Here is a 26,632-nt window from a genome sequence, read left to right on the forward strand (position 1 = left end):
GACCACCAGTGATGTTTTATAACTTTTAAAGTTACTACACCCGATTTATGGGAAATAAAGGATTCTCTTAAACCTTATCACACTATTTGGAGCCTTCCTTTTTCCCTATATATTATCACTGACTGAATACCCCTGGAGCCTAGAGGAACCATCCGCAGTTCGTAAGACTACTCAAAGGGGATACCTATTAAGCCCAGGGGGCTTTTCAAGCGTGAACGGTTCTAGTGCCATATGGCATATGGCATATAGAACCCACTCAATCTGGTAAGTGATCCAGTTTATTTATTCACAAAGGAATTGATGTCACGGCAAACCATGCCACTTGCACTTTTGAATTGAAGATTGATTTGTCATCAAGGACATTTATCACCATTATTTTTTGAGCACTAAAGTCACTTTATATATATATATATATTCTTTTGGGACTATTTTTTTTGATTATTTACGCATATACAATTTTTAGTAATTTTATACTCTTTCACTTATATTCGGATTTAATTTATATTTATATGTTTATTCACTATGTAAATTGCACATGATTCATTAAATGGAATTTCTTTTGATGTTTTTTTGATGATTACAAGTTGAAATAATTTGGGATATTCACACTGGTATTATACTTACTATAGAGAGAGTGACACAGATATTGGTAGTCACTGGTTTTTAGCAAGCGCTGTATTTGGTCTTTTTAAGACCATAGATACTTAATACCCTTTTATTTGTACAGCAGCTGCTATTTATACTGTTTTTAGGCTAATTAGTTTTAATGCTAACATCTATTAAATATATAATTTATATTAATACTCTTGCGGTTCCATTGGCGCGAGGAATATACTTTGTATATTTTTTTAGACTATTATATGTACATATAGTCTGAGTTTTCTCAGATCTAAACAAAATACTGAACAAAAACACAATAAAAACTGAAATTAAAACTGAAATTAAAATATGAAGGCGTAACCAACCTTTTGGACAATCAAACTTCCTTACAACTGCAATGAAAGTGGGGAAATGGGCAGGTGGGGAAAAGTGTGTGCAGGAGGCATGACTTGGTACCCTATCAAAATACCCTAAACCTTTGTAATGGGGCCAAAAATAAAAATGAACTTTCTACTTTTCCTACTCTTCTTCAATGCAGCATATGCATAACAAATACCTCCAAACCATGGGTGCACTTTAACTGGCTGCAAGATTCCGCTCCTAGAAGTCATCCAGCCTTATATTAGCACCTATTAGAATAAGAACTTTATTAAGGTAATCTGCTTAGCAGAGTAATGCTGATGACAAACCATATTCCAACAATGAATACTGAACTGCAAAATACACTCATCCAGTTTTCTATTAATCAATATTTTGTCTAAATAACTGTTTATTCAGGTAGCCTTCATCTTGACATAAAAAAGGCTAATTACATCTGGGGACCAAATGTCTTTTTTTTCAAGCAGTACAACAAAAAAACTCTTGTGATGCTTCATGGAATGGCATCCATAATGCTGATAATGTCTAATAAAAATATTTGCAGAGTAATATTATTTTTATAGGATTAATATGGCAGGTTTGGAATTTTGCTAAAAGCCTCCATACAAGTCTGTTGTGTTTCTTAAAAGGTTCTGGAGAGCTCTGTTGAGACAGCAAAACAAGATTACTTCACAGAGATGGGGCATAGGCCTTGATGCAGCAAGTGTGAGTGATATGTGTCAACCTGCAAAAATAGATGTACCGAGTACATTGTCAAGACTGTAGACACTGACATGTAGGTAATGACCTGCCATGGATTTCTGCTGCAAAAAGGGGTTAAGGAAAGCTCACATAACCCTAGGAGGACATATTGCACATAATCTGTATAGATAGCTAAGGGATTCTTTACACTTGAATGCAAAATAGTTTATCTCCTTTGCCTTTAAAGTACACATGTACTCTTGTCTTAAGTGCATACCGTATATTGTACATTTCTGCTATACAAACACATTTTCCCTATATTAAATCCCTTTAACCATGCTTCAGAAAAGTAGCTGTTAATGTGCCAGAAATCTAGTGTGCTCCTTACTCTTTGATATGACAACACAATGGCGGAGATTTACTAAAACCGGAGCATGCAGAATGTGGTGGGCTTCTGCATAGAGACCAATCCGCTTCAGCTTCCAGGTTTTATTGTCAAAGCTTAAAGGGATTGTAAGGTCTCAAATTTTTCACTTTAATGCACTCTATGCATTAAGGTGAAAAACCTTCATTGCTGCAGCGCCCCCCCAGACCCCACTTTCTCTTATGCCCCATACACACGTGCAGATTATCTGCAGACTTACCTTTTCTATGTAGTGCAAGGGCCAGCCGGATTGCATACAAATTGAAAGTGTTTAGGTTTGACCTCATATTATATGGTTTTGGTAAGTCTGCAGACAAAAGTCTGCAGATAATCTGCACGTGTGTATGGGGCATTACCTGAACACATTTGTTCCAGTGCCGTGCACGAGATGAAGAGGAGGAACCAGAAGCACCGCCGGGGCACCCCAGAAGAGGAGGATCGTGGCTGCTCTGTGCAAAACCGTTGCACAGAGCATGTAAGCATAACATGTTTGCTATTTTTATTTAAAAAAATCTGAACTTTTACAACCCCTTTAACCACTTCAGCCCTGAAAGGTTTTAGCCCCTTAATGACCAGGCCATTTTTTGCGATACGGCACTGCGTTGCTTTAACTGACAATTGCATAGTTGCCAACATTTTAAAAAGATTTCTAGGGACACTTTGCAGCACAGCATTACCACACCCACTTCCCGGAAGCTCCGCCCACTCTGCATAATTAATCTCGCCTACTTATCAGATTATAGAGCCTACTCCAATAAAGAGAGAATTACAGGAGATTAAAAAAGGGAATTTCAAATTTAAGGCCAGAGTAGCAGAGTTGGAATAAGTCTCCCATTCAGCTGCGCTACTTCTGCGTAAAATTTATGGGCAGCCCGATTAACAGGCACTTCCAGGGACAATATAAATTACCTGGAACAGGCTCCCATTTGCAGGGACTGTCCCTGGAAAAAAGGGACAGTTGGCAAGCATGCAATTGCGTGGTCATGCGACGCTATACCCAAATACAATTGATGTCTTTTTTCCCCCACAAATAGAGCTTTCTTTTGGTGGTATTTGATCACCTGTGTGGTTTTTATTTTTTGAGCTATAAAACAAAAAAAGACCGACAATTTTGTAAAAAAAAAAAAAAAAACCCAAAACAATATTTTTTTACTTTCTGCTATAAAACATTCCTAATAAAAAAAAAAATTAGAAAATCTAATTTTTTCATCAATTTAGGCCAATTTGTATTCTGCTACATATTTTTGGTAAAAAAAATTCCTAATAAGTGTATTTTGATTGGTTTGCGCAAAAGTTATAGCATCTACAAACTATGAGATAGATTTATGGACTTTTTATTTTTTAAATTGTTTTTACTAGTAATGGCGGCGATCAGCGATTTTTAGCAGGACTGCAACATCACGTCGAACATATATGACACTAAGTGACACTTTTTGGTGACCAGTGACACCAATACAGTGATCAGTGCTAAAAAAAAATGCACTGTTACTCTATAAATGACACTGGCAGGGAAGGGGTTAACACTAGGGGTGATTAAGGGGTTAAGTGTGCTCCTAGGGAGTGCTTTCTAACTGTGTGGGGGATAGATGTGCTAGAGGAAAAAAAAGATCTGTGTTTCAGCTTAGCTGAATCACACAATATCTTTCTGCCTCTGTGACAGAACAGCCGTCTGCTTGTTTACATAGACAGACGACCGTTCAGTCTTTCCCCTGCATGATCGCGGGTGACCAGCGGCCATCTCGGCCGCCTCACACGCTGATTGGCTCGCTTGTGTCTGATTACAGCAGGAGCAGTGCTCCGGCAGCATGCAAGCACCCCCGAGAACCCCTGCACAAAATCACGTACCTATACGTGATTTTGCGCAGCCTGGCTGCCCTGCAGCAGTAAATATGGGGTGGGTGGTCCGGAAGTGGTTGTAAACCCTTACATATTTCCAGTGAAGTGAACATCTTTAGATGATACACAGATGAAACAAATTCTCCTACATATGTTTTACTTGTTTGTCTGCAGTCTTCTCTTCCCTACACCTCTTCAAAAGGGCAGATCATGTTAAAAACCTTTCTTCATCTGTCAGGAGAGGAGGGGGGTGGAGAGGCTGCAGTTATAATATGTGAGAGCTGATTGGGGAAAAGGAACACACTCCCCTCCACACAGCAGAAGAACTGTGTTCTAAATACAGTCAGGTCCATAAATATTGGGACATCAACACAATTTTAATCTTTTTGGCTCTATACACCACCACAATGGATTTGAAATGAATCAAACAAGATGTGCTTTAACTGCAGACTTTCCAGCTTTATTGAGGGTATTTACATCCAAATCAGGTGAACGGTGTAGGAATTACAACAGTTTGTATATGTGCCTCCCACTTTTTAAGGTACCAAAAGTAATGGGACAGATTAACAATCATAAATCAAACTTTCACTTTTTAATACTTGGTTGCAAATCCTTTGCAGTCAATTACAGCCTGAAGTCTGGAATGCATAGAACTCACCAGACGCTGGGTTTCATCCCTGGTGATGCTCTGCCAGGCCTCTACTGCAACTGTCTTCAGTTCCTGCCTGTTCTTGGGGCATTTTCCCTTCAGTTTTGTCTTCAGCAAGTGAAACGCATGCTCAAACGGATTCAGGTCAGGTGATTGACTTGGCCATTGCATAACATTCCACTTCTTTGCCTTTGGTTGCTTTTGCAGTATGCTTCAGGTCATTGTCCATCTGCACTGTGAAGCACCGTCCAATGAGTTCTGAAGCATTTGGCTGAATATGAGCAGAGAATATTGCCCAAAACACTTCAGAATTCATCCTGCTGCTTTTGTCAGCAGTTACATCATCAATAAATACAAGAGAACCAGTTTCATTGGCAGCCATACATGCCCATGCCATGACACTACCACCACAATGCTTCACTGATGAGGTGGCATGCTTTGGATAATGAGCAGTTCCTTTCCTTCTCCATACTCTTCTCTTCCCATCACTCTGGTACAAGTTGATCTTGGTCTCATCTGTCCATAGGAGGTTGTTCCAGAACTGTGAAGGCTTTTTTAGATGTTGTTTGCCAAGCTCTAATCTGGCCTTCCTGTTTTTGAGGCTCACCAATGGTTTACATCTTGTGGTGAACCCTCTGTATTCACTCTGGTGAAGTATTCTCTTGATTGTTGACTTTGACACACATACACCTACCTCCTGGAGAGTGTTCTTGATCTGGCCAACTGTTTTCCATGGTCTTCCGGGTCAATTGGTGTTGCTGAGCGTTCTTTCTTTTTAAGGATGTTCCAAACAGTTGATTTGGCCACACCTAATGTTTTTGCTATCTCTCTGAAGGCTTACCTGTAGGTAAAATTACAATCCCCTAAACCATGCAGGTTTAGAAGATATTAATTGACACCAGCGGCGCATGAGCTCTGAAGGTCTGGCGTATCTTGCTGGACCTTCAGAGCTCCTTGCAGGCCCTTTGCCGGAAAGTGAACTCCCACGTGCATGCGCTGGAGTGACGTCATCGCGGTTCCGCCCACTCACGGAGCCGCCGAACCCGGAAAAGACGCCGAAGGAACTTGTCAGCTGCCTCAGTGGTGTCCGGGCGACCATGTCGGGGATTCGTTCTAAGGTATTTCATAATGTGCTAGTTTGCGATGCATACTAGCTCATTATGCCTTTGTCCTGCAAGGTTTTTTTTTTTTTTTTTTTTTTTGAGGATACAACCGCTTGAATTAAAAATAATATGCACATTCATATTAGGCAATCCAGTTGTATAAATTCCCTCCATGGCAGATAGTGACCAGCTCCAAAGATATATTGTTCAACTTTAGTTGATTTTGTTAAATGTTTCAAAGCAAAATAAAATTCCAGAATAAAATAATTAGACCAGAAGAGCAACTCCATTCTCACAATGCTTTATATTAACTTGTTATGCACTTTAAAAATTTATATTTGAATATTTGTGCTGATTTGATGGTTTTTATTGGTGCATGTTATATATATATATATATATATATATATATATACACACACAGTGCTTTGCGAAAGTATTCGGCCCCATTGAACTTTGCGACCTTTTGCCACATTTCAGGCTTCAAACATAAAGATATAAAACTGTAATTTTTTGTGAAGAATCAACAACAAGTGGGACACAATCATGAAGTGGAACGAAATTTATTGGATATTTCAAAATTTTTTAACAAATAAAAAACTGAAAAATTGGGCTTGCAAATTTATTCAGCACCCTTAAGTTAATACTTTGTAGCACCACCTTTTGCTGCGATTACAGCTGTAAGTCGCTTGGGGTATGTCTCTATCAGTTTTGCACATCGAGAGACTGAAATTTTTGCCCATTCCTCCTTGCAAAACAGCTTGAGCTCAGTGAGGTTAGATGAAGAGCGTTTGTGAAGAGCAGTTTTCAGTTCTTTCCACAGATTCTCGATTGGATTCAGGTCTGGACTTTGACTTGACCATTCTAACACCTGGATATGTTTATTTGTGAACCATTCCATTGTAGATTTTGCTTTATGTTTTGGATCATTGTCTTGTTGGAAGGCAAATCTCTGTCCCAGTCTCAGGTCTTTTGCAGACTCCATCAGGTTTTCTTCCAGAATGGTCCTGTATTTGGCTCCATCCATCTTCCCATCAATTTTAACCATCTTCCCTGTCCCTGCTGAAGAAAAGCAGGCCCAAACCATGATGCTACCACCACCATGTTTGACAGTGGGGATGGTGTGTTCAGGGTGATGAGCTGTGTTGCTATTACGCCACACATAATGTTTTGCATTGTTGCCAAAAAGTTTGATTTTGGTTTCATCTGACCAGAGCACCTTCTTCCACATGTTTGGTGTGTCTCCCATGTGGCTTGTGGCAAACTTTAAACAACACTTTTTATGGATATCTTTAAGAAATGGCTTTCTTCTTGCCACTCTTCCATAAAGGCCAGATTTGTGCAGTATACGACTGATTGTTGTCCTATGGAAAGAGTCTCCCACCTCAGCTGTAGATCTCTGCAGTTCATCCAGAGTGATCATGGGCCTCTTGGCTGCATCTCTGATCAGTCTTCTCCTTGTATGAGCTGAAAGTTTAGAGGGGCGGCCAGGTCTTCGTAGATTTGCAGTGGTCTGATACTCCTTCCATTTCAATATTATTGCTTGCACAGTGCTCCTTGGGATGTTTAAAGCTTGGGAAATTTTTTTGTATCCAAATCCGGCTTTAAACTTCTCCACAACAGTATCTTGGACCTGCCTGGTGTGTTCCTTGTTCTTCATGATGCTCTCTACGCTTTAAACGGACCTCTGAGACTATCACAGTGCAGGTGCATTTTATACGGAGACTTGATTACACACAGGTGGATTCTATTTATCATGATTAGTCATTTAGGTCAACATTGGATTATTCAGAGATCCTCACTGAACTTCTGGAGAGAGTTTGCTGCACTGAAAGTAAAGGGGCTGAATAATTTTGCACGCCCAATTTTTCAGTTTTTTATTTGTTAACAATGTTTGAAATATCCAATAAATTTCGTTCCACTTCATGATTGTGTCCCACTTGTTGTTGATTCTTCACAAAAAATTACAGATTTATATCTTTATGTTTGAAGCCTGAAATGTGGCAAAAGGTCGCAAAGTTCAAGGGGGCTGAATACTTTCGTAAGGCACTGTGTATATAATATTTTATATATATATATATATATAGTGTGCATATATTGTTTAATGCTTTAGCGCCGATTAGATTTTTTCTGATTATTGTTGTTATATGTGGTGACACTACAGAGATTGGCTGCTATTGCCCCTTGTTTACTCTTTATATTTTATATATATTCTTTTAGTATATGTGCTTTCGTAGCTTTACCTGCAGATACTGGTTCGAGCATTGGTTTACCGTTCACATTTGAGACACTTAATATCTGTGTATTGCGATTGATGTGTATTTTCAGCATGTTTTGCATTGCGTTTTTTTTTTTTTTTTTGGCTAATATGAAATTATGACAGTTCTGTTAATGTCATAGCATCAAAGTAGCATCAAAGTAGTGCAGGAACCTTAATGTTCAAAACCACATGTTAAGGTTAGGGTTAAGGGCTAGGGTCAAATGTTATGGTTAGAAATAGGGTTAATTGTAATTGTTAGGGTTAGCAGTAATTGTTAGGGTTTGAATTTATCCCATCTTGTTTTTCAGGGTTTGAAATTCTAACCCCAACAATTACTGCTAACCCTTACACTAACCCTAGCCCTTAACCTTAACCATAACATTAAACCCTAACATGCGACTTTAGACACATAAAGGTTCCTGCACTGCTTTGATGCGACTTTGATTCTACTTGAGTGCCAGAGAGTGTAAAGTGGCATCAAAGTCACACTCCATGAACAGAACTGTCATACTTTCCTAGTAGCCAAAAAAAGAAACGCAGCAAAAACGCAACACTTGCGATTTTGTGGTGTGGGTCCATTAAAGTCTATTATGTGCAAAATGCAATCTGCTACGGGAAAAAAAACTCTGACCCTTTCCAAAAACGCACTGGCTCAAAACGCACAAATGTGAACAAGATCCATAGGAAACCATGGTAAGTGAACTGTAGTGTATTTCTGCAAAACGCTCTAAAAACATATGTGTGTGAACCAAGGGTAGCTTCATACCCGAAGCGTGCCCATTTATTAGTTCATGGTCATTCCTTACAATCTTCCATATGGCATGCTGGGGAAGGCATGGGTGAGAAAATAACCAGTCTGCTGTGGGCTCCAATGTGCTGCTTAGCTTCAGTCAGACCTGATTTACTGAATGCCTAATAGTAAGCAAATATTCTTGGTGCCACTGCACTATACAAGTTTTATTGTTTACTAATGCCAGGGATGCTTTTTAATCCAAATCGAACCATATGAGAAATACACGACTGCTTTATAATTGTGTAATTTACAAGATGTAAAGCCTATAGTTGCAGGATAATGTGCAGCCACCCAGGGTATGATGGAACAAGTGTTTCCACACTACCTTTTAAGCTAAGAGAATGTAGTTAAATTATACCTTTTATTGACTGCCTGAGTAGATGAAAGTGCATTATAGATAGCTTAGATATTTTTTTTTTTACTCATGGAGCCAGCAGAAAATACGGTACAATAAATTGCCCATTACTGTTTTATACAAAATAACCTCTAGAGGGTACTGGTTAGTTCTTCTACTGCTTGTAATAATGAACTTAGACAAGTCGAGACTATAAAAAAAAGCTGGCGTTATACACATCAGATGTATCAGATGGCAGATGCTTTGCAAGAAGAGAAAATAAGAGCACAAAATATCACAACGTGCTGGGGCTTCCTTTTTGTATGAGGATATTTTCAGCCTGGAAGCTCTGGGGATTTCAGAGAGCACAAAAAGATGCATTCTTCTGCAGTGGTGATAGCATGCTGTTCTGAATACGCAGTCAGCATGGGAGGCTCTTTCGGGAGAGGTATTCCCTGCAGTGCATGCATTGCCACAGTAGAGCTCTGCATTTTTACTGGCTATTCTCTGACTGTTTGCCTTCACATAAGCACAGTTGTTAGATAACAACTGCACTGTAACTGAGGATTTCCTGACATTTCTCATTTCATAAAATACCTCCAGCACCTCTAAATGATCGCAGCAGCTATAATGCATGTACCGTTTAATATTTAATCTAAAGAGTAACATCAGGCAAGTAGATGTGGCAAAAAAAAAAGAATAAAAGCCAATAGTATTCAGAGAACATTCCACTTAATAGATTAGAAACTTGTCATAAAATGTAAAACCCAAACTAATTACCCTAGTTATGCTAGGCATCCTTGAGGTGCTTAAACCTATATTTACTGCCACTCCAATCTCTGCTGCTGCCCATATACTGTTGGTGGCTTTTATCAACAGTACACACTATTGTTGGTACCTGCACACTCTATGGTATGCTCTCTCCTACCCATCTGCCAGCCATTAGGGCTGTTAGTTTACCACCACTCTTGCCCCAAACCAGGGCCTACATCCTTCCTCATGCTTTAAAGTACCGGGATTTGACCAACAAGGAAAGGTTAAAGCAGGAGCATTTTCTGAAATCAGTGGGCCTGTGTGCAAGATCACAAGTTGGGCCCCCATTGGTTGAGAAAAAAGTTGGTGCGATTCTTTTTGCACTGAATATTTGGCGTGGCTTAAAGGAGTGTGGTAAATAAAGTCTGAGATGATTTACATAGTATAGAAGAGGCAGCATTGAATAGGGAACGTGCAGCACAGTCTACTTTGCTATGGTTTGGACAAAATAGGGCCTGAGGTACACTGAGGGGGTTGTGGGAGTAAAATAAATAACATTTTTGGCGTTCGTCTCACCTCCAGCAATAAACCTCAGTGAATGTGTTTGCACCAGCAATGAAAATCCACAGCAATAATCCCCAGGACGTGTCAGGGCCAGCAATGATAACCCCCTGCCAGTGTCAGGGCCTGCAATGATAACTCTCAGCAATAACCCAAATCAAATGTTAGGGCAAATAATAACCCCCAACACAATAAGAGAGGGTGAAGAGAGAGAGCAAAAAGGGGGGAGGATAAAGCAGAGGAGGGAGGAGAGAGAAATGGAGCAGGGGAAGGGGAGAGGGGAGTGAAGGAATAGAGCAGAGGAGGGTAAAGAAAAATAGAAGAGGGGATAGGGGAGAAAAAGGAGGGAAAGGGAAACCAGGAGGGTAAGAGAGAGAGCAGAGGAGAGAGCGTGAGTAGAGGGAGAGACATAAATAGAAAGAGTTAATGGTATGAAATGAGAGAGAGAGAGTGGAGGATGGGGGGAGAGAGAGCAGAGGGGGGGGGGGTGAATAGAAAAGAGAGAGAGCAAAGGGGAGGAGACAGAGAGAGCCCTATTACCATGTTGTTATCTTTGAGTCTATTATTATTTGGCTGTCAAAATTATTGTTAAGCATTGTTTGCCTTGACTCAATTAAAAATATAGCTTCCACAAAAAAATATTTCATTGAAACTTGGTAAAACTAAAGGGTATCATTTGAAGCTGCCAAGAGATGTGGCCTTGATGTGGAAATAGAATATTACATATTTCCTTATTTAAAGTTGTCCTATTGTCTTACAATATTTAAGAATGCCTCCAACTCAAGTATAGTTACTTTAGCTGACTCATATCAAAGGAATGTGATTGTAAACTGACCATATGGACAAGCCAGCCCACTCTCCTTTCAGGAATGAGCCACTTTTCTTAGAAAAACACTTTGCTCCTGTGGGGGTGAAGTAACCATTTCATTACATTTAAGTCCTATTGCGGAGAAAGATGGCCACAAAGTTGGAGGGGCACTAACTTTAAACTAGGAGTTGGGGGGAGGGCTCAGAGGTAGTGTAATTTAGGAGAGAGCAAAGGACGGAAGGTATTATTGGGGTCAGCAGTGACAGTAGGTCCATAACGTCTACAATTGGGGGGTATGTGCGGACAAACCTTAGACCAAACACGAATAAAATGAAGCATTATTCACTATCAACTTCTACAAAACTAAGAGGGGAATATGCAAATGCCAGGAGCCTAGCTAATAAAATCGATGAGTTGAAACTGTTAGTAAACGAGGAGGACGTAGACCTTGTGGGAAAACAGAAACTTGATTTGACCCCTCACACGACTGGCTGGCCAATATCCAAGGGTATTCTGTGTATCGGAAGGACAGGGAAGGAAAAAGAGGGGGAGGGGTATGTCTCTATGTCAAGAATAATGTAAGGGTGGTAGAGAGGATTGATATTATGGAAGGGGTGAGTACGGAGGTAGAATCCGTGTGGGTAGAACTACATAGGGAAGAAGTAAAGGGGAAAGTAATTGTGGGGGTTTGTTGTTGGCCACCCAACCAAAGGGAGGAGGTAGAGCTGGATTTTATATCACTGTTGGGTAACGTGGCTAAGCTGGGATCAGTCATCAAATTAGGGGACTTCAATTATCCCGACATTGACTGGGAAGAGGGGACAACACACTCACTAAAGGCCCGTCTCTTCATGGAAACCTTACAGGACAACTACATGTCTCAGTTGGTGGATTCTTCTACTAGAAAGAATGCAGTGTTGGATCTATTAATTACTAAAGACCCAGATCTAATCTCAGATGTAGGAGTCTGGGACAACTTGGGTTCTAGCGATCACAGGATGATCACATTTAGCATAAATCACAATATAGCAAGGCAAGAGGGGAACATAAGAACCCTAAACTTCAGAAGGGCAAACTTTCCCAAACTGTGCTCAATGATAGAGGAAATAGCCTGGGACCAAACCCTAGGAACACTGACCACGGAGGAAAAATGGGAATGCTTTAGGAACATATTAAACAAAAGCATCTCATAGTGCATTCCTATGGGAAATACATTTAGAAGAGCCAAAGCCAAACCTGGCTGGCTAAACCGTAATGTAACAAAACTTATTAGAGGAAAAAAAATGGCCTTCAAAAAATATAAATCGGAGGGCACATTATTGGCTTTCCAGCAATACAAGGAATCAAACAAGAAATGTAAATACAAAATCAACATGGCTAAAATCAACTTCGAGAGACAAATAGCAGAGGATAGTAAAAAGAACCCTAAAAAATTCTTTAAATATATCAACAGCAAAAAAACTAGGTCAGAGCATGTTGCACATATAATTAACGATGATGGGAGGATGGTTACAGAGGACCCTGAAAAGGCACCCGTGCTTAATACTTTCTTCTCCTCAGTCTTTACACAAGAAAATGAGGGGTACACAGACCATGACTGTATGGTTAGCAGTACTTCTCTGGACTTGCCGATATGGCTAACAGAGGGTGAAATCAGGGAAAGGCTGGATTAACACAAGTAAATCATCAGGCCCAGATGGCGTACATTCGAGAGTACTCAAAGAACTCAGTAAGATTATATCTAGATGACTGTTCCTGATCTTTGCTGATAGTATTTTGACAAGTACTGTACCAGGTGACTGGAGGAAAGCTAACTTGATACCGATTTTCAAAAAAGGGCAGAGGCATATCCCGGGAAATCATAGGCCAGTCAGCCTGACGTCAATAGTATGCAAATTTCTGGAAGGGATGATAAGAGACTATATCCAAGAGCTTGCTAAAGATAACAACATCATCAGCAGTAATCAGCACGGGTTTACAAAAGGGCATTCCTGTCAAACCAATCTGTTAACATTCTACAAGGAGGTGAGATGTGAGCTAGATAGGGGGAGACAAGTGGATGTGGCGTATCTGGATTTTGCTAATGCATTTGATACAGTTCCCCACAAACGCTTAATTTATAGAATAAGGTCTACATGCATCGACCACAAGGTTTCCTCTTGGTTAAAGGGGCGTGTCTTAAGGGTGGTAATAACGCATACTCAGACTGGTTTGGGGTGGTAAGTGGGGTCCCCCAAAGCTCAGTCCTGGGACCAATTTTGTTCAATTTATTAATAAATAGCATTGAGGATGGGATCATTAGCTCAATATCAGTTTTTGCAGATTACACAAAATTAAGCAGGGCAATTAACTTCTCATTGTGAGGCAGAAATCTTACAGGATGACCTGAACAAAATAACAGAGTGGGCAACTACATGGCAAATGAGGTTTAATGTGGAGAAGTGTAAGGTATTGCACTTGGGGACTAAAAACATAAAAGCACAATACACTTTAGGGGGGGACCTCTGGGAGAATCAAAATTGGAGAAAGATCTGGGAGTCTTAGTAGAAGATAGACTTAGTAATAGCATGTAATGTCAAGCTGCAGCTGCTAAAACCGGCAGAATATTAGCATGCATAAGGAAGGGGATGTATTCCAGAGATAAAACTGTAATCCTACCACTTTATAAAACAATGTTCCGACCGCATCTGGAGTATTCTGTCCAGTTCTGGTCACCAGTCCTCAGAAGGAATGTGTTGGAGCTGAAGAGAGCCCATAGAAGGGCAACTAAACTTATTAGGGGATTGGAGGACCTTAATTATGAAGAGCGCTTACAAGCGCTTGATTTATTCTCCCAGGAGAGGAGACGCCTGAGAGGGGACATGATAGCAATTTACAAATACCTCAACAGTGATCACAGCATAGAAAAAAAACTTTTCAGTCGCAAGGAATACATGAGGACATAAGGCCATACAATGTGATTAGAGGAGAAGCGTTTTAACCTAGGGGGTTCTTTACAGTAAGGGCTACAAGACTGGAGTTCTCTACCACAAATGGTAGTAACTGCAGGGAGTATGGCTACTTTTAAAAGATTCTTGGACATATATCTCAAGGATCAAAACATTCAGGGGTATGTGAACTGATTATGGCCAAACACACCTACACAGGTTGAACTGGATGGACTATTGTCTTTATTCAACCTCAACTACTATGTAACTATGTAATTATATTACCACAGCCAAAACATATAAAACCTCAGTCTCATCTTCAGAGCTTGCAATCAAGCAGATGAAACTCTGTGGCGGAAAAAGCATCTTTAGTTAAGTTTTCTTGTTATATTTTCTAATATTATTTGTATCTGTCATTACTTTTCATAAATGTTATACTTATAAGTATTTGTGTGATCTCTCTTTGCAAATATCAAATACAACCCCAAAAATGTGACAAAACAGTCCTACATTAAAAAATGAATGGCAATACTGACATATACTGTACATGTTTATGTATTGTGACAGCCTCTGCCAGTCAAAGGGAAGAGTTGTGGATGGTGTTTACCTGCCACCTAGGTTGTGGCATTTCATAAGATAAACTGGTTGCAATGATAGGTCACAATGACCCCTGTGAGTTCTCCGCTTGAAGCTTATCTCCCACAGTATACTAATAATTTATGATTATCAAACTTCACAATTTAGAGATGGGTTACTCCTTTCAGAAAATGCACATCACATGGTCTTCTGGTTTACCATACACCCATATGTTTTGAGAAAACAGGTGGCATGTAGTGATTTGTAAATATAATGATAGTGCGTGAAGGCTGGTACAGGCGTTACCTATAAATATGACTCACAGGTCAGCAAATAGGGTGGTATGCAGTGCCAATAATGAATAGTGAAAAAAGTGAGTATATCTCACAGTGCCACCCAACCGCACTATCATTCTCTTTTCACCCTTGCACCCCAGGGGTCGGTTGGTGGCAGCTTACACCTATTTTTATGATATTCAATATCCTCTATATATTTATTGTAACTTCATAGCGCTGGTCACCTCCTTTCGTTACATTTGTAAATATAGTCTAGCAACACAGGGTAGTGGGTCATGAGGTTTTCAAATTACAGGCTATTAAGTAGATTTTCAAATGAAACATGTATTACTTTATTACGGTCTAGGTTAAAGGGTAAGTCCACCATAACACTAAAGTCTCTTCATCTACAGGCATCCACGATCTAACACTAACTTATCTAACCCAGTAAAAATGAAATTGCTATACATACAGTTTTTTTAAGCCTCTTCGGTCCAGTCTCCAGCGGGGGAAGCTCTGCAGAGGACACAGCCGACAACAGCTGTGAAATTAATGGGAAGTGACACCACCCATAGAGTTACTATGGGGCTTCCGTTGTCGGCTGCCTCCTTTGGCCCCGCCTCCACAGCGAAGCCGCTGCTGACAGCTCAGTGTGGTACTGGAGCGGCTTCAGAAAAGGTTTGTATACTAATTTCTTCTTTACAGGGCTAAATAGGTTAGTCTTAGATTGTGGATGCCTGAAGATTAAGTGATTTTAGTGTTAGGGTGGACTTCCCCTTTAGGTATACTCTCTGGACAGCGTTGGACTTCATCTGTTTTGGCCCTGGTATCAACTGCAGTTTTGCTATTCAAGTTTTGTGTTTACAGGAATGAAAGGTTTAGGGAAAGTCCACAGAGGTAAGGAATTATATTATTTTTTAGGCATATGCCTTCTGGGACCATATTTATCTTGTTTTCTGTATCATGGCATATAGGACATGTATGCCTTACTGAAGGTGGCTGCAAAATGAGATCATCTCATGAGCGTTTATTTGAGTGCCAGGCATTTTCCCTTTTTAAGAGTAGAAGGTCATTATCTCCGTTAGAAGCCTCCAACCTGTGCTAATTTTCAGTTTACCTTCAACTTTGAACACATAAGAGGTGACTGTTGGGTAAGTGGTTCTGAAGGCTGAAGGTTTTTTACCTTCATACAGTCTATGCTTGAATGGAAAAACCTTCAGTGTACAGCTCCCCCCTTAGCTCCCCTTATACTCACCCGAGCAATTTGTATGGGAGCAGAAGCTCTCCTGGGTCTCTCTCTTTTTATTGGCTGAAACATAGCAGTGGGAGCCATTTTCTCCCACTACTGTCAATCACAGCCAGTGAGAAGTGAGCAGGGGGCAGGGCTGAGTCAAGCTGTGTGTGTCTCATAGACACACAGAGGAGGCTCAGGAGCGAGCACGTATAAGTGCCCTCAGAGCAAGCAGCTTGCTCTGGGGCACCCAGCAGGGGGAGGGGCCAGGAGCACCGGCTGGGGCCCCCCTAAGAAGAGGAGAATAAGGGTTGCTCTGTGCAAGCCCATTGAACAGAGCAGGTACATATAACATTTTTTGAATTTTAATAGAAAAAACATTTTAGCATCTGTTAAGACCTTATTAAAAAGCTTTTTCACTTTCAAAACTAGAAGGTCCACCATTGCTGACTATTGAAGATTTATTTATAAATAACCTGCTTTAAAGAGCCCCTAAGCAGCCTTGGCACTTAGAATTATTTAGGTCTGCAAGACTGATGCATCCTAACTTTAACAACCCAAATGCTTTCAGCGCATTTTCAAGTCTCATTGCATCACACTAGAAAAACAAGGCAGCAATCTTGCAATTGCTATACTGGCTCGTTTGAAAATCACTGATTAGCCAGAGAGTATGAGCCCTGGTACTTGGCATTGCAGGAGGCATATGGATAGGGTTTTCAATTTCAATGTAAAAGTGAAAAACTTTCAACAATATACTAAATACTAAGACTAATTTACAGTTGAGGTGCAGTTCCATGTTATAAGCATATAATAGTATATGCAAATTCCATTTATTTTTCCCTTGAAGAAATATTTTCCTGGATTCTGGATACTGTGTTCAGAAGACCTTAGCTGGCAAGTGTAAAATCTAATTAATGGCGATGCTGCAATATAGCCACGCATAAATGTTTATAATACATCATGCCAGCAGCGCTTCAGTGATTTAGACAGACCTGTACAGCATTTCTTGGAAAACTTGCAATAATTAATTAATTTAATGGACCCTGGAAAAAATTCTCTATTGATAATTCCTTGGAACTGAAAACTGCTGAGCAATTTGACAATATTATATACTGTATGTGATTAGGCCAGAACCTTAGTAAATGGAAAAATCTATACAATTCTGGAGTTTGACTTGAAACTATTCTCTGGTGCACTGCAATAGCTAAACTTTGTGGTTCAGTGTAGTGCTGTACAGGTTATAAGTAGACGTTTTGGAGTGGTTTGCTAATTTATTGGAGAAAATCTGTACAAACCATGGAAACAATGCCACCAGGAAAGCCAAATATGCTCATACAGTGGGGATCGAAAGTTTGGGCACCCCAGGTAAAAAATTTTATTAATGTGCATAAAGAAGCCAAGGAAAGATGGAAAAATCCCCAAAAGGCATCAAATTACAGATTAGACATTCTTATAATATGTCAACAAAAGTTAGATTTTATTTCCATCATTGACACTTTCAAAATTACAGAAAACAAAAAAATGGTGTCTGCAAAAGTTTGGGCACCCTTCAGAATTTATAACATGCACTGCCCCCTTTGCAAGGCTGAGACCTGCCAGTGTCATGGATTGTTCTCAATCATCGTCTGGGAAGACCAGGTGATGTCAATCTCAAAGGTTTTAAATGCCCAGACTCCTCTGACCTTGCCCCAACAATCAGCCCCATCGGATCTTCTAAGCAGTTGTCTAGAAAATTGAAACTGAAAATAGTTGACGCTCACAAAGCTGGAGAAGGCTATAAGAAGATAGCAAAGCGTTTTCAGATGTCAATATCCTCTGTTCGGAATGTAATTAAGAAATGGCAGTCATCAGGAACAGTGGAAGCTAAAGCAAGATCTGCAAGACCAAGAAAAATATCAGACAGAACAGCTCGCAGGATTGTGAGAAAAACAATTCAAAACCCACGTTTGACTGCACGATCCCTCCAGAAAGATCTGGCAGACACTGGAGTTGTGGTACACTATTCCACTATAAAGAGATACTTGTACAAATATGGTCATCATGGAAGAGTCATCAGAAGAAAACCTCTTCTACGTCCTCACCACAAAAATCAGCGTTTAAACTTTGCAAATGAACATATAGACAAGCCTGATGCATTTTGGAAACAAGTTCTGTGGACCGATGAGGTTAAAATTGAACTTTTTGGCCGGAATGAGCAAAGGTATGTTTGGAGAAGAAGGGCACATAATTTAATGAAAATAACCTCTGTCCAACTGTTAAGCATGGGGGTGGATCAATCATGCTTTGGGGTTGTATTGCAGCCAGTGGCACAGGGAACATTTCACGAGTAGAAGGAAAAATGGATTAAATAAAATTTCAGCAAATTTTGAATGGTAACTTGATGCCATCTGTGAAAAAGCTGAAGTTAAAGAGAGGATAGCTTCTACAAATGGATAATGATCCTAAACACATCTCGAAATCCACGGGGGGCTAAATCAAGAGGCGTAAACTGAAGGTTTTGCCATGGCCTTCACAATCTCCTGACCTCAACATAATTGAAAATCTATGGATAGACCTAAAAAGAGCCGTGCGAGACAGACAGCCCAGAAATCTCAAAGAACTGGAAGACTTTTGTAAGGAAGAATGGGCAAAGATACCTCAAACAAGAATTGAAAGACTCTTGGCTGGCTACAAAAAGTGTTTACAAGCTGTGTACAAGATATTAACCCTGCCGGGTGCCCAAACTTTTGCAGGTGCCATTTTTTTGTTTTCTGCTATTTTGAAAGTGTCAATGATGGAAATAAAATCTAACTTTTGTTGACATATTATAAGAATGTCTAATATGTAATTTGATGCCTTTTGGAGATTTTTTCCTCTTTCCTTGGCTTCTTTATGCACATTAATACAAATTTTTACCTGGGGTGCTCAAACTTTCAATCCCCACTGTAGTACAAACAATAATGGAAAACAGAAAAAAGCTTGGGCTGTAAACACATTATTTTGTAGAGTTTGCCAGTAACCCCATGCAAATAATCATTTCAGATCCTAAAACCTTATTTGGTCCATCTCCTCTCCATTGGTCAGTGAGTCCCAGAACATGTTCACCTGATCTGGCTGTTATTGGTCAGATAAGGGAACGTAGGCCACACTATATCATGGTTTTCTCCTGTGAGAGGCCAGTTTTAGGGATGTAGTTAGAGTGTTCTGTTTTCTAAATAGGAACAAGCATGCACATTCACGTGATGCAAATCTGCAAGCTTGTGTAACAGTTGTTCATCAGGCCAGATCATTAGTCTATTAACAACCTATGAACAGCTTTACTGTACAGCTATACAATGTATGTCACCTGCAATATTTAAACACATACAAGAAAATGGAATGACATGAAGTTTAATCTTGTAATGTATGCTCTGAAATACTCCAACCATTGTTGATCACAAACCACCCAGTAATTGGCCCAAAAAATATTTTTCCCTTTATCTACCTCCAACATGCACATTGTGCCTATTTCTCTCACTAACACCAACTACAGGGCCCTAGTTATCCCACTGACACCAACTATGAGGCACTATTGCTCCCTTTGACATTATCCATGGGGCAGCATTTCTCCCACTGACAAGAACTATGGGACATTATTCCTCCCACAGATACCAACCATTGGCTACTACTACTCCCACTGACATCAGCCATGGGGCACTATGTACTCCACTGACACCAGACATGGAGGGCCACTATTCCTGTTCCCATTCCCTACCTATGCTAGGGCTTTTGTCCTTAGATTGACCACCATTGCATGGACATTTTTAACTACCACTGACCACTAACCATGATCACTGGGGCATTTAAAAGCATCTTGTGACGGGACTCACCTTCACTGGGAGTGAAAGACAGGTACTTAATGGACATTGAGAATATGGTTTGGATTGCTTCAAGTGGGACAGTAATATTTGTCAGCCATGTGTCTCGAGAAATATGTGAGGACTATTCCTGGCCTGTTTGATTCTGAACATGTTCATTTAAAGAGCTAATCACATTGGCCTCTGTTCCATGTTTTTCAGTGTCGGAGGCGGACAATCTGTCACTGGCAGTCTCTTCCTATTGTCTGTGCATTGAGGTGTGAGGTGGATTCTGTTAAGCCTGTCTGTCCAATTGTTAATTGTTAATGAACTCACATATTGTTTCTGTCCAGATGGCTAGATAATTAGTTCAGGTTAATTTTATTTCTGTATACAATTTCATATGTATATGATAATGTAATCAGGCAACCCCTGACCTGATGGGGTAATATTGATCAGGAGGGGTATGTCCATGCTGTATATAAACTGTGTGAGAATGTTCAATAAAGGAGACGGTTCCAAAACATGTACAAGCCAAGTTGTCGGATAGCTTTGTATGGGGGGCGGCTGGAATATTTGATATCTATGTTCAAGACTGAAAGAAGCTGTATACTGACGGAAGCCCACAAACACAGTGTGGGTTGCAGTTCTGCTACATTTATCTCCCCCCCCCCCCCCAAAGGTAGACTAACCAGGTACCAGACTTTAAATCGGTCTTTGCCTGAGTTAATCGGGTAACAAGTCCCAAAGAGTCAATCCATCCTGGCAGCTTCCTTGACGAAGTTCCACATAGTTTGTAAGTTTGTCCCAGCAGGGCGCATGGAGCTCTAATAGCAGATCAGTCTGTGGAAGTCTGGTTTTGGCAGGACAGACTGGGCTTCTTGGTCATCCTGTGTCCCTAATAGACACAGGGTAACTTACACATAAGCGGGGCCTAGGGGGCTGAGAGGGGAATTTCCCAACCTCTCTAGGGTAATCTGTGTTCCACTGGCCCCCCAAAGAAAGTGACCCCCGTCACATCTCTCCCCTTTCACAAGGAGACCCCAAATGGGTTGACTTTGAAGGTAGTCTGTAATTCCAGTCTCCTAATGTCTGTATCCACACAGTACCCCAAACAAATTGTACCGAACAGAGCATTACTCACTCAGCCAACCTCTGCCTCTCTCGTAGAACATACCCGCTGCGGGGGAGAAGCGTGGACCGGCCCTTCTCCCTGGAGTCCTTTCAGGACCCTCATGCTGTTGGGGACCTGGGGCGACTGCCCAGCATCCCTGGGATATAAAGGTGAAGACCGCAGTCTTATCCACTACCACAGGAACTCCATCTTTTGTTAGTTGAGGGCAGAGGCCAGCAGAACTCTGCTTTTTTGCCAGCTCTTCTGCTGGTTGGTGTCATCATTCTGGGGCACCTTCTGCTGCTGGGAAGGGGAGTCAGCTGCTCCATCTTCCTTACCCTCATCTGGCTGTTGGGACAACCTTTCTCTGGTATTGTCTCCCAGATGCACAGATCCTGCCTGGGGAGGGAGAACAACAACCTCCTCTCTCTTCTCATCCTGGGCCTCCAAAACTGCCACAGGTGTGGGGCAGAGATCTTGGTTCTTCTGTCCAGTTGTCAGCGCTTCAGCTGGAGAAGTTTCTTCTACCTTCACAGATGCTTCTGGCAGGAAATCCCATGTCCCTGTCAATGGTGTATTAGGAAGGTCAGCTGCCTCTTCTCCCAGGGAGGCTGAAGCTGCTGTTGGTGTTGGGCAGTGATGTTAGGCCCTCATGCCAGCTGTTCTGCAGGGAAGTAAACTGAAAAGTCAGTGGCCTTGCACACATCTTGCTGGGTCACCAAGTTTTTCAGGCAGAGGTCAGCAGCACTAGGCCTGGATGCCCACTCTTCTGCTGTAGGCTCAATGGGTTGTTCCTCAGCAGAAAAATCTAATAAATCCCCAGTCTCTGGAATTGCTGAAAGTCCAGGGCACGGGCTGGTGGTCCTTGGGCTCAGTGCCAATACTTTGGCAGGTGACTTTTTATCCATAATATCCTCAGATGAAAAGTCAATTAAATCTGTGATCCGTGGTTGGGGAATGAAGATGGCTTCCTCTTCTCCCATACCTTTTAAACTGCAGCTGGGAAGATGAGCTGGCTGCTTCATCTCCCTTACCTTTATCCAGCTGCTGAAAAGATGCATTCCTCCATCCAAGCTCGTCCTGTGCAGAAACAGGTTCATCAAGGTGAGTCAACACTTGCTGCATCCGCCATAAGACCTCCGCATCCCAAACCGTGGCTGCATGTTAGCAAAGCACACTATTACTGTGCCACATTGCCCACTCTTCAGCCAGAATTTCTGGACAGTCTCCTGGTACTTCTGGATATTCCCAGGCAAGGGGAGCCCAGCCCTAGCGCTGAGCAGAGTTTAGCAGCCATCTGTAGGCGATCTCCAGCTCCCATTCCTGAACGGCCAGAAACTCCATATCTTCCAGTGCCCAGAGAACTTCCAAGATGTTCAGAAGCCTTTCTCTGTAATCCATAATTTCCTCTAACCGCCACTCCAAATCGCTCCTAAAGTTAGAGTCCCCTGACAGCTTCTCGTACAACAGTCCCTGGCAGCCATAGCCAAAGCCTTCAATTGGGCTATCCAAGGGCATGTTTGGGATACATGTCACCAGAGGGCTCTATAGCTCTCTTCCTACCGCATTTATGCCCAGACCAGCCTGCTTAACTCCTTGATCGGTGTATCTCCCAAAAACAGCTCCCACAATCCATACCACGACCAGTACCTTTTCTGGATGGAGGGAGGCTTTTTCCCTGGTGTCGCTGCTCACGGGCTAGCATTTCCTTCCAGAGATCCAAGCGCACAGAATCATGCCATCCTAGCAGGACCTGCTCTGACACTGGTCCCCTGTGCTGTATCTGCATCTCTCGCAACCTCCTTCCGAATTCCTCTTCCATGGTGGCTAGTATCTGTACCTCTCCTTTCCTGCTATCCGGACCTTGAATCCCGGTGGAGGTTTGGATGTCCCAGACTGCAGGAAGCATCCCACCACTGCTACCAATGTAACGGAACCGTGGCCCACACTGTTTGTGGGCTTCTGTAAGTATACGGCTTTCTTCAGTCTACTGTAGCTCAAATTATTGAACAAATGAATGTTGGTTCTGATAGAAAGGTGTCGGAACACACAGTGCATCACAGATTGTTGTGTATGGAGCTGCATAGCCACAGACATGTCAGAGTGCTCATACTGACCCGTGTCCTTTTCTCTAAAAATGTGCACAGCATCAGAAATAGACCAAGAAGCAATGGAAGAATGTGGCCTGGTCTGATGAATGATGTTTTCTTTTAGATCATGTGGATGGCTGGCTGTGTGTGCATCCCTTACTTAGGAAAGTAATGGCACTAGGATGCACTATGGGAAGAAGGCAAGCTGGCAGAGGCAGTGTGATGCTTTGGGCAATGTTCTGCAAGGAAACCTAGGGTCCGGTCATTCATGTAGATGCAACTTTGACACATACCACCTACCTAAACAGTAATCCTGACCAATTACACCCCTTCATGGAAACTTTATTGCCCAATGGCAGTGGCCTTTTTCCTGATATGTGCTCTGCCATACTACAAAAATGGTTCAAGGTTGGTTTGAGGAACACAAGTTTGAGCAACAAGTTTGAGGTGTTAACTTGGCCTCTCCAAATCTCAATCCGAAAGAGCATCTGTGGAATGTGCTGTAAAAACAAGTCTGATCTATGGAGGCCCCAACTCACACCTTATGGGAATTAGAGGATCTGCCACTGACAGCTTAGTACCAGATACCACAGCATACCTTCAGAGAACTAGTGGTTTCCATGCCTTATTGGGTCAGAGCTGTTTTGGTGGCAAAAGGGGACCTACTGATCACTAAGTTATGGCTGATCAGTGTAGGTCTGGATGTATCTATATTGTGGTGAGCACCATGGCTGTATCTAAAAATCATGCAGTGACCTTTCAATTCCTATGACAAGTCACAGCACATGATTTTAACTGAAGCATATTAAAATTGTTACCTTAGAAGAGTGGACATTTATGACTGTTACTGTTATCAAATAAAGACTTGTTTTCTGATACTACCATATTTTACCAAGGGAAATACTCTGATGGATGGGCACACCCTTTTAAACAGTGAGGTTGATTTATGGAGTTGAGAATCTTTACCTAATGAATTGTACCTGTAATCACTTTGAAAACTCAATCATGTGCAGGTAAATATAAACAGGTTTTGGTTTTCACATAATTGAATTCAATCTTCACTCAATGTATTAAGTTAACATTCCATACTTTTAATAAATCAGCCTTATTATCTAAACTTTACAAATACAACAGTATCCAAGAGGATATAAATATTATTGTACGAAAGTCACAAAATGTCAGACACAAATGATCCATAATAGAAGCTAATGGCCATTGGGGTAAAATGTAAACTGGGCACAGAGCACATAAAGCAACTACATAACGTATATAAGCCATGCACCATATCTTCTCATTTGTGTAATTTATTGTGCAGTAAATGGATAAAGCCAAGATGAACAGAAAGGGATCTGCATAAATTAATTGGATTAAAAAAATGAATGCAAAAGAAAGTGAGAAGGTACGAAATGAGCCAAGGTGTAGATGACCGAAAAATGGTGAGAGCGGGAATACACAGGAAGGGAGAAAAAAAGGTTGTTGAACAAAAAATAAGAACAAAACGGGGGAAAAAATGTTATTGGTTTAATTTGTTTTTAGCCAGGAAAGGGGGTAGTTATTAGCTCACACCTGATATTCCGCGTTTCATCCATTTCGGTTCACCAAGAGCAATGTAGAAACTTTCTTGCCTTTCGTACTCCTCCTCATCTATTATTTTTACCCTTATCGTTTTCCTGTGGGAACATAAGAGGTACAGTGGTGTACAGAGTTACAGTGACATATCACAAACATTACATTATGTGGGCATATCCTCAAACATGAACAAAAACCGTATTTCTTTCAGAGTTAAGCTAGACGGTAAAGGAGAATGATTGGCTGGTTTAATTTCTCAGGTTCGGGCAAGGTGGTTTGTCAGGAAATATAGTGAAGAGTTTGTCTTAGGAGATACTCTATTGAGTAGGGAAGGGACTAGGTACTCGCTTTACTAGCTGCCACTTCTAGTCTGGACACGAGAGTCAATGCAGGAATTTCAAAAAAGCTACGATAAGAAGACCAGGTGTACCAGGAAGGGCAGTATTTGAAATGCAGTCTCAAAATGAATACTCCTTTGACATGTACATTCACAGCAGTATCTTCTATGCAGAAAAATATTATCCTTTGACATTTACATTAAAATCAGTACATTTTGGAAGGTACCATTTGAACCCCAAGCCACAGGAGGAATCCACAGTAGACTCCCCTAATCACAAGAACAATGGGCTTCATGATCGAATGTGTCTTTTCGTATATTGTTATTTGAACTTTTCTTTTACAGCTATTACAGTACAGAATACCTTGTTCATTTTTAAAAGCGCAACACCATCTTATTCTTTACTCACCACGTAAGTTATTGACCTGCATGTATATATTAGAGGTCATCTGATCCTTGTATGATTGTTCCAGGTCCCTTACTTAAGCTGGATACACACTATCCAACGTTTGTGGTTAGATTTCCTTCAGATTTACCTTTTCTATGTAGTGCAAGGGCCTGCCAGATTGCATACAAATTGAAAGTGTTTAGGTTTGACCTCATATTATATGGTTTTGGTAAGTTTAAAGGAAAAAGTCTTCAGAAAATCTTATAGTGTGTATGGCCCATTACTGAGACGTGAAACAATGTTAAGTTCAGCCCCAGAGTATGCACTTTCGAATCACCAGTCAGCAATGGCAGCTCCCATAATTGCCAACAGCTTTGCTTTTGTCTGGTTTTCTTCAGCTGCCTTTTGATGTCCATCATGCCATGACATCAATAGCTAGTAACTGTGCAGAGGTCAGCAGAATAATGCCACAAAATGGTGGCAGAATTCCTGCTTTTAGTTCATTGCTACTTTAAAGCTTTGATAGAGTGCTGCAATAATAACTTAACCGGGCAGATGCATCAGAACCACCATCAGAGGTTCCTGGGCACTGTAGTCCTCACAGTGGTATCAGTGGCACACGATACCTCCTGAACACAACTATAGCCAAATATTCTTACAGAGACTCCAAAGGAAGACCAGATAAACTGAGAAACGAAATGTAGCCATGTATCCTCCAAAAAATTTAATTGTTAAATACATTTAGCATAAGAATCTCAAACATCCTGCAATACCCTACTACAGCACTCAGACAGTGATGGCCAGCAGTTCACCCAATTAGGCTTTATTGATTTGAAAAGAGCTGGCAGTCTAAATAAAAGGGAGCATGCTTACAGAAGGAGAGGGCACTTGCATGGCCTCAGCTTGCTGTACAATTAACAGGCTGGGATGCAGGTGGTTGACATACTTATTTCCCTTAACTGTAATAGGGTAAGTAAGCGGTGTCACTCCTCAGGTGGTGCAGTATGACAAAATCACCTCATTTTGTCAGTTAAATAAGTTTGCATATATGTATATCATTTATATTTTTTAGCAATTTGGCCTGGGGTTCCAACAACACCCAGTGTTAACAACAACTAAACAAAAGTAGCCAG

The 26,632-nt window shown here is 41.1% G+C and overlaps 1 protein-coding gene across 4 annotated transcripts in view; it reads right to left on the bottom strand.

Moving 5' to 3' along the window:
• Positions 1 to 26,632, bottom strand: part of SLC8A3 (solute carrier family 8 member A3) — a 523,260-nt gene that overhangs the window by 91,912 nt on the left and 404,716 nt on the right. For 2 of the 4 annotated variants that reach the window (XM_082242600.1, XM_082242598.1), the window contains exon 3: positions 24,772 to 24,875. The exons of the other annotated variants lie outside the window; for them this stretch is intronic. In XM_082242600.1, coding sequence (XP_082098726.1) covers positions 24,772 to 24,875 — 104 coding nt within the window. The remainder of the gene's footprint in view (positions 1 to 24,771; positions 24,876 to 26,632) is intronic. 4 annotated transcript variants of the gene reach the window in all.

Source organism: Pelophylax lessonae (genome assembly GCF_965119305.1).
Source record: "Pelophylax lessonae genome assembly, chromosome: 13".
In the NCBI taxonomy this organism is placed as follows: Eukaryota; Metazoa; Chordata; class Amphibia; order Anura; family Ranidae; genus Pelophylax; species Pelophylax lessonae.